The sequence below is a fragment of the Typopeltis vanoorti genome, chromosome 3, assembly GCF_054136105.1.
Source record: "Typopeltis vanoorti isolate ZY-2024b chromosome 3, IOZ_Tvanoo_1.0, whole genome shotgun sequence".
In the NCBI taxonomy this organism is placed as follows: domain Eukaryota; kingdom Metazoa; phylum Arthropoda; class Arachnida; order Uropygi; family Thelyphonidae; genus Typopeltis; species Typopeltis vanoorti.
Window position 1 is genome coordinate 136,362,524 of NC_143551.1, and position 17,266 is coordinate 136,379,789.

A 17,266-nucleotide genomic window follows, 5' to 3' on the forward strand; every position below is an offset into this window, starting at 1 on the left:
GTCTCATAATAATGCTCAATCAACCATGAATAATCCCGCCTGAAGATTAAACAGCGCCATGCTGGCACGTTCGCACTGACTGAAATTTACGCTGGAATGAAAGGTTTTAAGTGGCATTTAGGCAATTTTGAGTACTTACACATTTTGAGTATTTTTTTTTAAACTGAGAATACAAGATCAAGTTAAAAATTGATAAAGAAGGGGGGAAGCGTTTGCCTCTTCTAAATTTACTTAGCATCACGGAAACGATGTATAAATTTAACGGATTTTTTTCTTGAAGTAAGATTTTTAATACAAATTTAATCATTTTTAATAATGTAACACACCACACTCACTGGAATACTCATTTATATGCCACTGGAGGGAGGGTGTTTCAGTTATAGCATGTAAAGATATCAGCTCTTCCTTAGAGTAGTGTCCCTGGCCTATTCCAAAATCGGATAAAGGAGAAGGGCTTGTGGAAGAGCTAATCACTCTTAAAAGTTTTCTGATTATGGGAAACATGAGCCCCAGTATATGGGGGGTGTCCGATGGGAGAGCCTATAGGATCCAGACGATTACTGTTTAAGATTAAAAGGGATATATAGATGAAGGTTTCAAGATGTGCTTACAGAAACTTTTAGAACACATGAGGCAGTGGCACACCCAAGGGGAGGGCCAAGGGCCCTTGCCCCCATAAAAGAAAAAGGAAAAAACAAACACTAGAAATTTTTCCAAGAATCTTTTCATAATTAAAATTCACTTTTTTTTAAATTTATGTTGTGTCGTGTCTTCTATTTCTATACTACTTATGAATTAGCGGTTACATAAGCTGGGAATATCCTATAGCTCTCGGGAATCACTGCCGCTGTAAACGCAAGGCGAACGAAGTAGTGCTGGCGGACTGAGCTCTACTTCATTTGCCCGAGCAGGGCCAGAGGAGATCACGGGTATCATGTATTGGGGATCACCGCAGATGCTCAGTCATAGGTCGTATGCAATGTGCAGAGTGTATTCTCAAGTCGTCTACTCTACTCACCCCCCCCCCCCAAGATTAAATCCTGAGTGCGCCACTGACATGAGGTCATCACTTGCAACTAAAAAATAACTAATTACTACATTGAAATATCAGAATTATCTTCCAAACTGCAAGACAAAAGTTATTAGGTAAATGATACAGTACATAATCGATAATTATTATTATTATTGTTCCGGGCAACTCCAAGGAGTCGATAGACTCATCGAGGGAGGCCCTAACATCATGTCAAGAACAACTATTCAACATTCACACAGTATCTATCATACCTTGCCTTGAACTCATTCACGGTCGTAGCACCCACAACAGACTCTGGAAGCTTATTCCACTCATTTACCACTCTCCAAGTAAAAAACCTAGCTCTAACACCCTTGTCAACCACTCTCTTGCCCAGCTTCCATGCATGGCCCCTAGTCCTCCCACCACCAGTCATATTTTCAAAAAATCTTCTGGATCAATCTTATAGAAACCCTTCAGTAATTTGAATGTCTCAATCATATCATCCCTCCTTCGCCTATCGACCAATTTCTGCAACCCACAAATCTTCAACCTATTCTCATAAGGTTCATTCCACAGACCTACTATCATCTTGGTCACTCGTCTCTGGACCCTCTCCACTTCCTCCCCATCACGAAGAAACCCTATCGCCCATAACTGGGCACAGTAGTCTAGATGGGGTCTTATCAAGGCCCGATACAGATGAACAACAACTTGTTTGTCTCTGCATGTTAAAGTATTTTTCAGAAGCCAAGTGATTTGATGAGCTGATTTAGTCACTTTTGCAATGTGCCCCCTAAACTTCGAATAATAACTAAAAATGACGATGGAAAATTGAGCACTATGGATGAATATCAGTGTATTCAGGATCTGAAGAAAAACGAACGAAGATACTTTATTTAGTGAAGTGGTTAGTAAACGCGGGATGAATACGAAACCTATATAATCGAATGCTGATGGCCAGAGTATATTCAAACTATACTAAATTAATTCTCATAAAAATTTGTATACCAATTCATGATAAAGACATTGAATAAAAGATCTCATATGAAAAATGCAGTGGTGTATAAAAATATATACCAAAGCATGACAATTTATTCTTATAGGCGACACGAATCTAGAATCCCTGCTGAAGAGACCAAACATGAAAAATTTTAAAATATTGAATAATAAGCGTAATAGATATATTGTGGCATGTGGAAACGAGAATATTGTAACAGAGATGCTTAAGACAACTACGGAAATTGTTTCTGATAAATTGTAAGTAACATTTCATAATGTGCCAGAGAGAAATAGTACCGAATTCACGAAAAGAAGTAACGATAGTCGTAATTCCAGGAAAGGCGATCCCACTAAATGTGGAAATTCGAGCGGAATTAGTCTACCGTTAATGTCGCTAAAAAAAAAAAGTTCGTAATTTAAAAAAAAAAAAAAAAAAAATTTTAAGTTTTAACAATTTGGTTTTAGAACAGGTGGAAGTAGCATTCATCACATTCACATTTTTACTTTAAGAAAAAAGACATTGAACAAAGTATAGAATTTAGAACTACTTATACCTAAATTTTGTAGATTTTGCCAAAGCCACACTGCTGATATATTATGGATAATCCGAAGTTATAGAATACCTGATAAATATGTGATAACAAAATGTTATAAAGAAAGTAAAAGCTGTGTTATTGCATAACAAACTCATCAGAATGGTCTGGGATAAGGAACTGCGTAAGGTCTGGATTACTTTTTACATAGCCATCGATTAAATTATGAAAAAAAAAGGTTACAAGTACTGTATAAGAATAGGAATAAAATGGAATCTCTAATAAAAGTATGAAGATCTAGATTATGCAGAGATAGTAGTTTTAATAGCATCAAAACATACTGCTTTACAAACAATCAGAAACATTATAAGACAGCTAAAAAGTTGAATAAAACGACAGTCCTTAAATTGAACGAATATCAGAAAGAAATTTAAACTTTACCATAGAAGACGTTAAAAATTTTATATACTTGGGAGCTAATTTCATTTTGAGATGGAACCGAAGGATATAATCAGACAACAAATATGATTTCAGAAATTATTCGAATAGCATAATAATAGTAATAATAATAATAATAATAAATTTCTATATCTATGAGAAGCTCTATATATATATATATATATGCATCAAAGACATGGAACAGAAAGACAGATTAAATAGTTTTCAAGCTTTAAAATACTTTGCTCGCAGCATGTTACAAATCACGAGTTACATTAGCTAGATCAAACACAAAAGGATTGTCAGTGAGACGCACATTGAAATTGGCAAAATGGACAGAGCGGCAATTCTAAGAATAGCCTTGACATGGATTGTAAGTATAAAAGAAAATGCCTAAATTAACTTGGCATTTACGTTTGGGAGAACTGGAGAAAAGCAGAATTAGCTGCAAAAAGACGAGGGAACTAGCGAAGGTAGGCCTCATTCTTATATGCAAAGGGGAGGCAGAAAAGATGACAATTTTTCCATGGGCAGAGACGTAAATCATCTGTTAAGAGAGGGTGGCAGCTGGCATAAGATTTGGGAGAAAGAATATAAGGAGTGGGGGGGATAGCAAAGAAAGGGAAATGAAATGGAAATAAACATTGGTAATCGTGTTCACCTTTAAGGTCAACATAAGTATATTAAGATATCAACTTGATGAAACTTTCAATCCCAAATATTTAAACTACACTGTTGACAGAAGTATATGGACACCTAACGTTTTAATTACTTTTCTAGTACCAAGTGGGACCATTTTTGGCCCAAATAACAGCAACTACCCTTTGGGGTATGCTTTCAACCACTTTCCAATACACCGCAACAGGAATATGCTTCCAAAGCTACCCCTATTGCTGATACCGATGACGGCTACTGTGGTGTGTAGCGAATTCGGCATTCTAATTTGTCCCAAATGTGTGCGATAGTGTTGAGGTCTATACCATGAACCAGCCGGTCCAACACTTCGACGTTGTATTGTGGAAACCAGTCTCGGCCATGCATTGCAGTATGGCATGGAACATTGTCCTGCCGATGTCTTCCACAGCGCCAGAAGCATGAAGTTGTCCAGTGCAACCATCACACGTCATGGTTTTGGAGACATCCACCAATTTCCCAAGCTCTTCCAACTGAAACACCCCCATACCATTACCGAGCCTCCACCAAACTTCATGGTTGAAATGATGCAGTCCTGTTGGAACTGTTCCCCAGGCAATCCCCATATCCAAACATGCTCCACAGAACCGTTTTTCGATCATCTATGGTGCAGGAACGGTGTGAAAGCCAACAGTCCAAACATCGTTTGCCGTTTAGGGGGGGGGGGGGGGGAAGATATGTAGCTTGTTCGCAAAAGGTCTGCCAGTGTAACGTAAGGCATGCAACTCTACAGACAGATCTAGTGCTGCCAGATGTTCCTGCAACAATTTCCAGGTTGACTGCGAAGTCTGCCGCTGATGACGTGCGGGATGCTCAAACATTCCGAGACAGAGCTCATCGATCTCAGTAAGTGTCTGTGGTCTCCCAGAGCGTTTTCCTGCTGTAGCACTATCAACTTTCCATCTATGCATAACATAAGCAGCGGTTGATTTCGGTGTACTGAGATTGGTGCAGTGTCATGGAAAGAAAGACTACTGGCGTGACATTTAACTACCAACCCATGTTCGAAGTCTGTCAATTCAGCTGAATGTGGCATCTTAGACATAGAGTACAGAGCAAAACATACCGCTCATCCCAAATTTTATTACCAGACTACTTACACAGACATTTCCTGAATATTTACATGTCGTAGGATCCAAAATTTGCTTGCCATGTAAAGTGTCCAAATACTTCTTTAAACACTTTAAACACAGTGTATGTTGAAGCTTAAAATTTATGCAAACATCTATGGATAAACTGTATAGACAAATTTTATTCTTCTGATATAATCAGAGTAAGTATATATATATATAAACATTGTGAGTTTATATGATTTTAAATTATATAAACCTGTCACCATGTGTGTGTGTGTGTACACACATTTTTACACACACACACATGCGTTAATACCTTTTACACACACACGTGTGTAAAAGGTATTAACGCATATATGTACATAAACACAAACACACATGTATGTACAGTTGACCCATGAACAATGCGGGGAACCAATTCCCCGCATTGTTCGAAAATCCGCGTATAGCTTTTGACTCCCCAAAAACTTAACTACTAATAGCCTACTGTTGACCAAAATCATCATCAACAACCATGGGTTCAATGCTCGTAGGTGTCTGATGTCATATTGATATGATTCTTCCCATTGCATTTTATTTTGTGCAAGATGACTCAATTTCTGTATAGAGTTTCCGCACCATTTGACAGTGTCATCGCCCCATTCTCTGTTTGGTCTTCCTTTTTTTGTTCTTTCCTTCAATCATCCAAAGCAGAAGCATTTTTATTTTCCTCTCATTGTTCATTCTACATATATGGCCAAAGAGACGTAGTTTCCTTTTGATTATTTTCTGGATCAGGTTTTCTTTTGGCTGTATTCTTCATAGATTTCCTCGTTGTTCACTTTCTGGATCAAGCTTATTTTCAAGATCTTTCTATAGCACTTCCTCTCAAATGCTAATATTCTCCTTTCAGATTCTCTCAAGAGTAGCCAGGCCTCACATCCATAGAGCATGCTGCTGAAGATACAGGTTTCTACAATGTGCAGTTTAGCTTGCATATTTATAGCTCGGTTCTTCCATATTTTGTCCATGGCTTTTAAATTAGTTGTTGCTCTGGCTATTCTAATTTTTATCTCTTTGGGAATCCAAGTCATGCATCATGTGGCATCCGTGATAAATTATATAAACCACATTTTCCAGTTGAAGTCTGTCTATCATAACTCTGTTCAGTAATTCCTGTTGTCCGAATATCATTGTTTTAGTTTTTTTAAAGTTGACATTTAGTCCATATCTTTTCCCTTCTGTCTGTAGTGTTTGCAATGTGTGTTCCAGCCTTGCTGCGTCTTCTTCAATCAGGGCAATGTCATTTGCAAAGCAGAGGTGGTTTATTCTCATTTATTGAAATGCCTCCACTTTCTTCCTTAATCTTATTATGAAAATGATCGGTAATATTGGGTCCCCTTGTCTTGTACCTTGACTAGTGGCAAACCAATCTCCAGTCACACCTGCTATCCTGACTGTTGCTTGTGCTTGGCTGTGTATATCTTTCAGCAGGCGGATCAATTTATTGTCCACCATAGGATTTCAAGACAGCCCATGTCATATTTTGGTCAATATTATGAAATGTTTTTTGAAAGTCCACGAAACAGCAGTATATCTTTTTGTTCTTTCTTCGAGCTTTCTCTGCTATTAGTTTTAGTGCGAGTATTTGTTGCACTGTACTTCGATCTTTTTGAAATCTGGCTTGCTCATCAGGAAGATGTACCTTCATATGACCTTCAGGCGTTCTGTTAGTATTTTCATCAGCACTTTGCCAAGATGACTCATTCATGCAATACTTCTGTAATTGGAGCATTCTAAAGCATTGCCTTTCTTATGAAGAACAACCAAGACCGATTTTTTCCACTCTTCGGGGGGTATACCCTGACTCCATATTTCATTACATAGCTTATGTATTTCTTAGATCGCACATTGAGGCAAACAATTAAATATCGCCCCTGATGGATTGTATGACAAAAATATAAGAAAATCTCCAATTGCTATTTGGTTTTTATTACAAGAGAAACATTAATGCTAAATAATTACATAAGAATATTAATTAAATGTTTGCTCCACGGGGATATCGCACAATAAAACTGTTTATAAGCTCGATTCACTTATAATATAATAAATAAGCTTATATATTATAGGCGGATATCTATTCTATCTATCCGCGAATATAGCTTATAATTTAAATTATAAGCTATATCCGCCTCTATCGCTATAGTTCGTAGACCAACCAATTTTTCGTGGATCATTGCTGTTCGCAAATAATTTTTAATGAGTTTAAGCTTAGAAAAACTTCTTTCCGCACTTGCTACTCTAACAGAAATTGTTAGCATAGCGACGGCGTCTACTGCAATACGGCTGAACGAGCGCCCTTATTAAGCCGCGCCGTGAGGCAGGCTGCCTCAATGCTACACCCTGTAGACGGTACTGTATATACACACTTTAGAAAATAAAGATATTCAAATATCTTCAACTTGGAGATGCTATAATTCTTACATATAACATGCTACGATGCCAAGAAACATCTGCAAGACATCTTATACTAATTAATTGTGTTTAGTTAGGTTACCATCTCTGTACGTATATATACACATTTTACATAAGAATATAAAAATATATTTACCTTTGGAGATGTTATAATTCTTACAAATGCTACGATGCCAAGAAACGTTTGCAAGTTATCTTATACTAATCAAGACAAGACATCTCATACTAATTGAAATGAGTTTGTTTAGGTAGGTTACCATCTCTGTATGTGTATATACACACTTTAGAGAAGAGTATAAAAATATCTTTACCTTGGAGATGTGATAATTCTTACATATATTTTGCTACGATGCCAAGAAACGTTTGCAAGATATTTTATACTAATTAAATGAGCGTGTTTATGTAGGTTACCATCTCTGTATGTATATACACACTTTGGGGATGTTATAATTCTTACATATACTATGCGAGGGGTGGCCAGAGTTTTTGCAGGCCCTAGTTACCTCCCAGAAATTGTTAAGAGCCACATCCCAAAGGTCTATGTCAGTCATATACGTACACATATAAATACAATATCATTTATAAGGAATAAAAGAAAAAAAGTTTTTGAAACATTATATTTATTATTACATATTTTTTTACATCTATTTGCATTTTTTATTTACTCTTTACTAGTAGCAGGTTTATGGATTTCTAAGTTAGCAACTAATTTTTGATAATTTGATTTGTAATTAGTAATTGAACTTATTAATTCTTTCAAATGTTGGTTAATTGAGAACGATACTTGGATTTTACAAATTTTATGGGTGAGTACAGTGATTCAACATCATACGTCGATCCAAAAATTGATAGTAAACGATATGCTGCATTATTTAAATGACTGTACCTGATTTATGTAACATTTTAACACCTTCGTCTTTTTGCATTTCTATTAACTCCATTTCTCCTGATGCCGTTCCAGGAAGTAAACTTTTTAAAAGCGGAAAACCGTTGTTAATTACATCAATTTCAAATAGATTTAATAGAAATGCGATATATGATTTTATTTCTTGTAAGTCTACAAATTGTTCTTCAAAATCGTCCAACAGGTTGTTTAATTTTGCTCGATAGTTACTGATGGCCGTAGGAAGAATATCGCATCCCGAAGTCGCTTTTTTTCAAAAGTGAATGTCTTTTCACTTATATTTTTTTGAAAAAGTTGTATTTTTTTTTTTTAAACTAAAAACGCTCTGACTCAATTCTGAAATATTCTTGTCCTTGCCTTGCAGCGACACACTGAAATTTTGTAAATATTCCATTATATCAGTAAAGAACATTAAGTCCAGGATCCATTCATTGTTTTTTAATTGTGGACATGATTGCCTTTTTTTTTTTATATCTAGGAATTCTATAATAGGTTCCAATAAGCTACAAATTTATTCAATACATCGTACGTAGATAACCATCTCACTATGCAGTACTACGATAAATCATTTGTTCATTCAAATCTCGAAACTGACGGTGGCTTTGCATTGGTCCGAATGAAATTTACGATTTTTATGAGTAGTGTAAACACATGTTCAAAATGAAAGTGTTTTGCACTTACTAATTTACTTTTTGGAACATTTTTAAGGGCAACATCAAAAGCTTCCTTAATATCAACACCACGACTACTATCTTTCAATGCTATTAAATGTAATAATTCTTCTTGCGTCACTCCGTCCTCAAGAACGAAACAAATAAAAATTGCTAATTGTGGTTGGTCTATAATGTCAGTTGATTCGTCAAGCGCCAAATTAAATGCTACACAATCTTTTATATCGTTTTCTAATTTTGACAATAAATCCACGTTTATTTCTGAAATTCGACGTTCAATTGTATGTCGTGAGGTAGAAATGTCGGTAATTAACCTTAAAAGTTTTGAATTATTAGGGTCCAGTGATTCAATTGTATCAAGAATGTTTTGCTTAATAAATTCCCCTTCGGTATAAGGCCGTTTTGCACGTGCGATGTTCCATGATATTTTAAAACTAGCTTCTATTACAGTTTTAGATTCTTCAGTAAATTTTGTCATGAAGTTAATTTGGTTATTAACTGAAGATTTCAACGATTTAAGCTCTTTAATTCGTATTTCAGATTTTTCTGGATATTGAGAATAAAACTCGCGATGCAATTTTTCATAATGACGTTTTAAATTCCCTACTTTGAAATTGCTCACTGTTGAACTGCAGACGAGGCAAAAAGCTTTACCATTTTTCTCAATAAAAGCATAGTCTTCTTCCCATTCTTCCTTAAAATTTCTATGTTCATCGATATACTTCCATTTCTGTTTATTTTCAAGTCATGCTGCAAAATATTCTAAAATAAAATATTAATATTTAAATAATTTGGAATTTAAATTATTACCTGTTTATTAATATAAGAAGTGCGAAATTCAGTAATGTATCTTGTTAAATTTTCTGACAAGGTAATATAAATATAACTACATTACCGAACAGCAAATTTCATCAAGCCACTCAAAAACATTGACCAATGGAGCAGCAAAATACAGCTTATTAGGGATGGCAAACAAACATCGATGATTTTTAGAGGAAAACATCGTTTTTTCTTCCTATTTTTGGCTTTGCTTCGAGTTTTTTAAATTATTATCATCATTCAGAAAAACTTTATTAGGTGATTGCCCCATGCCTGCTAGAAAATTAAGAAAAATTATAAATATTTTTCATTTGTTAGTTGAGCCGCAATAAAGCTTAAGAAGAGCCACATGCGGCTTGCGAGCCGAAGTTTGGCCACCGTGGTACTATGCTACGGTTCCAAGAAACGTTTGCAAGACATCTTATACTAATTGAATGAGTGTGTTTAGGTAGGTTACCATCTCTATATGTATATACACACTTTAGATAAGAATATAAAAATATCTTTACCTTGGAGATGTTATAATTCTTACATATATTATGCTGCGATGCCAAGAAACGTTTGCAAGACATCTTATAATAATTAAATGAGTGTATTGAGGTAGTTACCATCTGTGTATGTATATACACACTTTAGATAAGAATATCCAAATAGCTTTACCTTGGAGATGTTATAACATATAATAATAATATAATATTCTACGATGGGAAGAGATTGTAGTAAGACACCTTATACTAATTAATGGGTGTCTTTCTGCTACTATCTCTATATGTATATACACACTTTAGATAAGAATATTCAAATATTTTTACTTTTGAGACATTACACGAGTAATTGTGACATTTACTGTGCAGCAATGTTCACAAATATTTTTTAGAATACCTTATACCGATTTCCTGATTTTTTTAAAATTGTTTGCTATTTTTATATCTGTATATAAGCACTCTATATAATATTTATCCAAATATGTTGACTTTTTCAGAATCTATATTTTTTATTTGACCTGTTACGATCCTTAAAAATAAAAGATCCCTTACGATCTTTTATTTTTTATTTGACTTGTTACGTCATCAACTCTTGTTTATCATATAATGCTTCATACTATGTTGTGTTCGTTATCTTTCCTTCTGATTTTTTAGGTAAATATTTGTTGAATATATTATCATGTTTGTGTTAGTTTGTCTCCTGCTGTTGCAACTTTCTCCTCATACCAATAATGTTTTAGCCTTTCAGTTTTCTTACTTTAACCAAACAGCTTATTCTACTGTGGCCTGGTCCTTTTTCTCATTGTTTCGGTTGTCTTTTCATCGTGAGATTGTTACAGTCGTAGAAATTGAACATTTCCTGTTGCACTCTTTCATATAATAGTGGAAGCACTCATATGATGATTTGGGCTCCTTCCGATGAGATCCTAAAATGTGTGTGTGTATTTGTTATTGTTATTAATCTTGCAGATATACATAAATTCTTTGTATTAATTTTATACACATTAAAATATGACGAGAAGATCCATAATTATTACTTATTTTTTTTATATTTCTACGATTTCTGCCTACCATTGTTTTTAAAAATGTACGCATGTCGAATACAGTTCAAATAATTGTTTACTGACAACGCTGTTTGGATTTCAATTTAATTTTTTTCGTCACGCTATATCAGATTAATCCTTATTAGATCTGCGTTTTTAACCATATGTGATAAACTAATAGAAATATTTATGTCAAAAGAGTATGCTTTATCCCTGACCAATAAACTGAATGTAATTAATTTTCTACCTGAACTGCATTTGACACACAACCAAATGCAATATTGCATTTGTAACTAACGTAATATTTATATTTATAAAACCTCAAATAGCATTCAAAATATTTTAGATCTCTCTTAGTGTACTTACGGCTGAACCTGCTTTCTTATATCTGTAAAAATAATGCTTCGTTTGACACTATATTTTCTTCTTTCTCCTTTTCTTTTAGTAAGACCTAAGAAATTGTGTTAATCTCCTTATTAATTATGATTGTATTCAAAATAATTGAAATGAACGGGAATAGTATTTTGATGTCATTTTTATATTGTGAAAATGTTAAAATATTTCTGTTGTTATTTTAACTTGAATGATCCTCAGTCTGTTTCTATGCCTTTCAGTGACTTGACTCTCCCTCGCCCTTTGAATCTTATTGAGAATGCTGGTTACGTTTTTCTGAAACTCATTCAAACGAGGCTGAGTTAATCAGCCTTAGGCGCGTAATAAGTTAAGAAAAAATCTGTAAATTAAAAAGTTTGTTCAGTTTCTTCGTTATATTTTTGATGAACCTGCGAGCACAATCATAGAAGTCCATCTGTCCCATCAGAACCGAATATTTCTGCATAATTAATTCAGTCTGTTAACTCATTATGGTTACATTGAAGTCACTTGACTTTCTAATCACCAATATTTAAAGGCATATTGTAACCTGTTTGAAAATAAAAAAAAATTGTTCTAGATTTCATTTAAGAAAAGGAAAAAAAGACCGTGTCGCATCACATTAAGTAGATAACTTAATGTGATGCGACATGACAATCATTCCCCATTTTTTTCTAAGTGGAAATAAGAAATAATTCCCTTATATACTATAACTAAAGCTATCTATTTAGGAAAGTTTTATTATTAGCACAAAAACTTTCCTAAATAGATAGGAAATAATTTGCATTATTTAAAACTAATTCCGTAAGTTAAAGTAATAAATAACACGAAACTCACTCTGTCACTTTATAGTTCGAAAGCTTCTAAACGTTGAAAAATTAAGCAATTGAGAATTAAAACCACGCTACCGGCCAAGACGTCTATAGACGTTCACGTTATCATGGATGCGAAGTGCTTATTAAAATTATAATACCATTGTTACAACAATGAAATATCCATCCTATATTTCATTGTTGTAACAATGGTATTATAATTTTATGGTATTATAATACGAAGCGTATGCGGATGCGTATTTGATCCATAACGGCCGGTAAGGTGGTTAAATCGAAATTTTAAGTTCTAGTAGAAACGGATTCACTTGCTGGAGAGAACTGAGCACGTAACAGATACTGTGTGCAAAAGGGCCATCATTCTGTCTGGTATTGTTCGATAGTCGATAACAATCACTAATGAGTGATTGTTATTAATTACCTATTGTTGCAGAATAAAGTGAAAATGTGATACCGTTTTGATGCAAACATATAACGTTTTTATTCATGGCGTAAAATCTAAATGGATTAGCTTAAAGCACTTCTATCTTCCATCATCTATGTGGATGATGAGGCCAAATGAACTCTTTCCACTTCTGTCTGTCCTTGGAGAGTCCGAACAATACTGTCCAGTTTGGTTGTTGTGATTTGGTTTTCAGGTCCTCTTTTATTTTGTCTATCCATCTAATTCTGGGCCGCCCTTTGGATCTTTTACCTTCCATCTTTGTATTCAGGGCTTTAGCTGTTAGTCTTTCTGTTCCCATTCTGGTCACATAGTCAAACCATCGCAGTCTTCTTTCTTAGATTTTGTCTGTTATTGTTATTTCTTGTTTTAGTCTTTTCCTTATGTCTTCGTTTCTTAGTCTATCCAGCAGAGATACTCCAAGTAATCTTCTTAGCCAACCCATTTCAGTAGTTAATAATTTTTTCTCTTCAGCCTTTTTGAGATTCCAGCATTCACGTTATGCAAAAGTCTGTTTATATCTTTTGTAATTTCACCATTGTACTCAATAACTCCTCCAAGGTAGGTGAAATTTTCTACCTGCTCTAGATTCTAATAATAAATTTAGTTTAATCCTTTATCCAAGTGTGAGCAAACAAAGTTTGCGCCTGAAAGTATCTTCAGGACTAGGGTAAGGTGATACAACACCAGGACAACTCGTTGCAAAGGTGTAGCAAGCTACCAACACTCCTGTCTCAGTATCTCCCTTAATGCAAAACACATCTCCTTGCGGATATGTCTAATGTTATGCATTAAGGGAAGGGCCATAACCCAGACTAGTTTCGACCTTTATTGAGGTCTCTTCAGTGGGAGCCAGGCCCAAGTGGAGATACCAGGCAGAAGGATTTGCAGGTCATCTCTACCTATAGGAGTTGCCAAATGGTGTGTCACCCTTTTTTAATAAATTACTCTGGATTTAGAGAAAGATGTTGAAAGTTTATTTTTCACTTGGTTAGAGTATAATAAATTTAGTTTAATCCTTTATCCAAGTGTGAGCAAACAAAGTTTGCGCCTGAAAGTATCTTCAGGACTAGGGTAAGGTTTGCTCACACTTGGATAAAGGATTAAACTAAATTTATTATACTCTAAGCAAGTGAAAAATAAACTTTCTGCTCTAGATTCTTGCTATCAGTTTCAATTTTCAGATTGGTGCTTCTTTTTCCTATTTGTGTAATTTTTGTTTTGTCTATATTTATGTTTAATCCAAATTTTATACATTCTTCCTTCATTTTATAAGAAATTCGCTGTAGATTTTCTTCTGTGCTTGCAAGTAATGCAATGTCGTCTGCAAGTTTTAAATTTGTCACATTTTCCCCATATATTTTGATTCCAAAGTCTTCATTGTTTAAGGCCTTATTGGTTGCTTCTTCCAGTGTAAGATTGAACAGGTTTGGTGACACATTACATCCCTGTCTTACTCCACTCTCTGTGTGGAACCAGTTGGTTAAGGTGTCCTCCATTCGTACTGCACTTTCAGATGTCTCATACAGATTTTTTTATTATTCTTATAGTTTTGTTGGGAATTCCAAATTCTTCTATAGTTCTACGGATTGAATCCAATGCCTGACGAAAGTCTATGAAATTCATGTAGCAACTGGATGTACTCTAGTGTATTTTCTATTAGCTGTCTTAAGGTGAATAGTTGATCAATTGTGCTTCGTCCTGGTCTGAAACCTGCTTGTTCTTCTCCTAGTGCTAGTTATATATATATATATATATATATATATATATGGCCTTATTTGTTTTTGGAGTTCTTTCGTAAAAACCTTACTTGGAATACTGAGGAGGCTAATACCTCTATTAGCCACATTCTGTTTTATCTTCTTTTTTGTATATAGGAGTTATAACTGATTTGGTCCAATCAGTAGGCACTGCTACATTTTTGTAGATCCTTTCAAATAATGTTTTTAATGGTTTCCAAAAGTTGCTCCTTTCCTGATTTTAAGAATTCAGCGTGCATTTGATCAATATCAGGTACTTTCCTAGTTTAAGTTTTTCTATGCTGTGTGCTATTATTTCTTTGTAAAGATACTTGTTTCTTCTTCCATTCAGTGGCTGGAATAGTAATATCCTGGGAGCTGTTTTTATTATATGTCTCTAAAGTATTTTTCCCATCTTGCCATTCTTTTTGTTTTACTTTCAATTAGTTGTCCCTCTTTGTTTTTGATCATTATCATTTTTGTTGTCCTACTAATTTGTTCTATTTGCTTATATAATCCAATGAGGTTATTTTCTTTTGATAGCTTCTCTGCCATTTTGCATTTTTCTTCTAGCCAGTTATGCTAGAAATGCATTCAGAAATGAATATAATAGATTAATTAGAGAAATTAGAAATTTCTGTTATAGTTCTGTTTTAGTTTCATGCTTTTCCTATGATAACTTAACCTTTTTACTTTCTCTTTCTGTGTAACCTATTGTATTTTCTGCCGATTTTAATATTATTTCCTTTAATTTGCACCAATGTTCTACGATGTTTATACTGTATTCTGTTTTGGTAGCTCCTTCAGGTTTTTATCTAGTTGGTTATTTTATCTAGAGGTTATTTTCTTTTGATAGCTTCTCTGCCATTTTGCATTTTTCTTCTAGCCAGTTATGCTAGAAATGCATTCAGAAATGAATATAATAGATTAATTAGAGAAATTAGAAATTTCTGTTATAGTTCTGTTTTAGTTTCATGCTTTTCCTATGATAACTTAACCTTTTTACTTTCTCTTTCTGTGTAACCTATTGTATTTTCTGCCGATTTTAATATTATTTCCTTTAATTTGCACCAATGTTCTACGATGTTTATACTGTATTCTGTTTTGGTAGTTCCTTCAGGTTTTTATCTAGTTATTTTCTTAGAATATTGTTGTCTTGTAGTTTTTTTTTTTTTTTGTACATTCAGTCTCCTTTTGACTCTAAAAGTGCTTTCATATTTTAACTTTATTATTAGGTTTGCTAATACTAGCTTATGTCTGATCCACAGTCTGCAGAAAAGGATCTGCAATTTAGGATACTTGATTTCCATCTTTGGTTTATAATGATATAGTCTATCATATTATTATAATTATTATTTTACACCTCCAGGGAGTCCAAGGGCTCATCGAGTGAGGGCATCTACTCCACAACTCCGTCTCCATCAGTCCATCACCAACTGAGCACAACTACACCAACGCCATCTCCCGCCGACCACCACTGGTATTTCCACAGACAATCACAAACATCCATGCCCACGGTGGGATTCGAACCCGCAGCCTTTTGGCTGGAGAACAAATACGCTAACCACTCGGCCAACCAGGCTGGCATGTCTGTCTGGTGATATATAAGTCCATTTTCTTTGGGGTGGTTTTGGTTGTTTAAAGAGAGTGTTGGTTATTGTTAGTCTATTATTTGAGCAGAAGTTCAGCAGTCTTTCGCCATTCGTCGAAAGAGACTAGACAAAGGTTCCTCGCGTCACTGACGGAAATCGAACCCAGGTCTTTCTGACCAAAGGTCTTCGTCTATATATCTGAGCTACGGAGGCTATACCGAACTATTGATATTGGATAGTAATATTCCTGCTTCCTTATCTTCATTGTTCTTGATTTATTCTCCCAGAATTAGCAATCACCCATGGTTTTTATCCACCGACATGAAACATTTTCGCATTTTAATCTATTAAGTTGCCACAGATATTTCCCCGAGTAAGGAAGTATTCCATTCATTTGCATAACGTACCACATCTTGCCCATTATTTTTAATATCCCCCTCCTAACTTTAAGATTTGTTTAATTTGCAAATGCTTTTAATATCAGCATCTAAAATAAGTGAGTTTCCAGACGGTTCAGCGTTGGGTCATTTGTTTTTAACTCATTGATGATACAGATCGTGAAATTAAAAGTGTGAATGTCATAGTAGATTCAATCAATTCTACTCGTCCTTCTCTTCCTTAAATGTTTCCCTCATCCACAATGCCAGATTTTTTTTTCTCCCAAAAGAGAAGTCATTTTCCATCGTAGTCGTAACAGTAGTACAAAACATGAGTTTGTACAAATAGGACTTGGTTTTAACAAGACCAAGACAAGATTTCTGCAGTCAACAGAATAGAACTGCCTCGCCCAAGTCTTATGTATTTTTGTAATTGGCAGATTTTATCTAAGAGTTCATTCGCAGTTATAAGGAAAACGATTAAAAATATCTCTAATTCGACGATGGGTTATTTATGTTGAACTGTGTTTAAGTTCAAAACGTGAAGAATTGAAGAGTATTACATTTTTTTTTTCGAGCTTGGGAAAAAGCTCACAATTTGCAAGCACTTAAAAGAGCATACACTGAAGAATGGGAATGAATATTGTCATCTCCAGGAGAGGGGATGAAACAACGGTGTGTGTTCAGGTCTATACACCTTATTCTGATGGAATAGGGTGGGTAGGCCTGAACATACCTCCGTATGAGACTGTGTAATTTAAATTCAAACGAAAATCCCTTAAAAGGT

General features: G+C 34.6%; 1 protein-coding gene across 1 annotated transcript in view; it reads right to left on the minus strand.

Moving 5' to 3' along the window:
• LOC150108589 (E3 ubiquitin-protein ligase rfwd3.S-like) overlaps positions 1-17,266 on the minus strand; it is a 279,570-nt gene that overhangs the window by 4,258 nt on the left and 258,046 nt on the right. The window contains exon 14 of the mRNA XM_090416037.1: positions 11,494-11,578. Coding sequence (XP_090272163.1) covers positions 11,510-11,578 — 69 coding nt within the window. The 3' untranslated portion in view covers positions 11,494-11,509. The remainder of the gene's footprint in view (positions 1-11,493; positions 11,579-17,266) is intronic.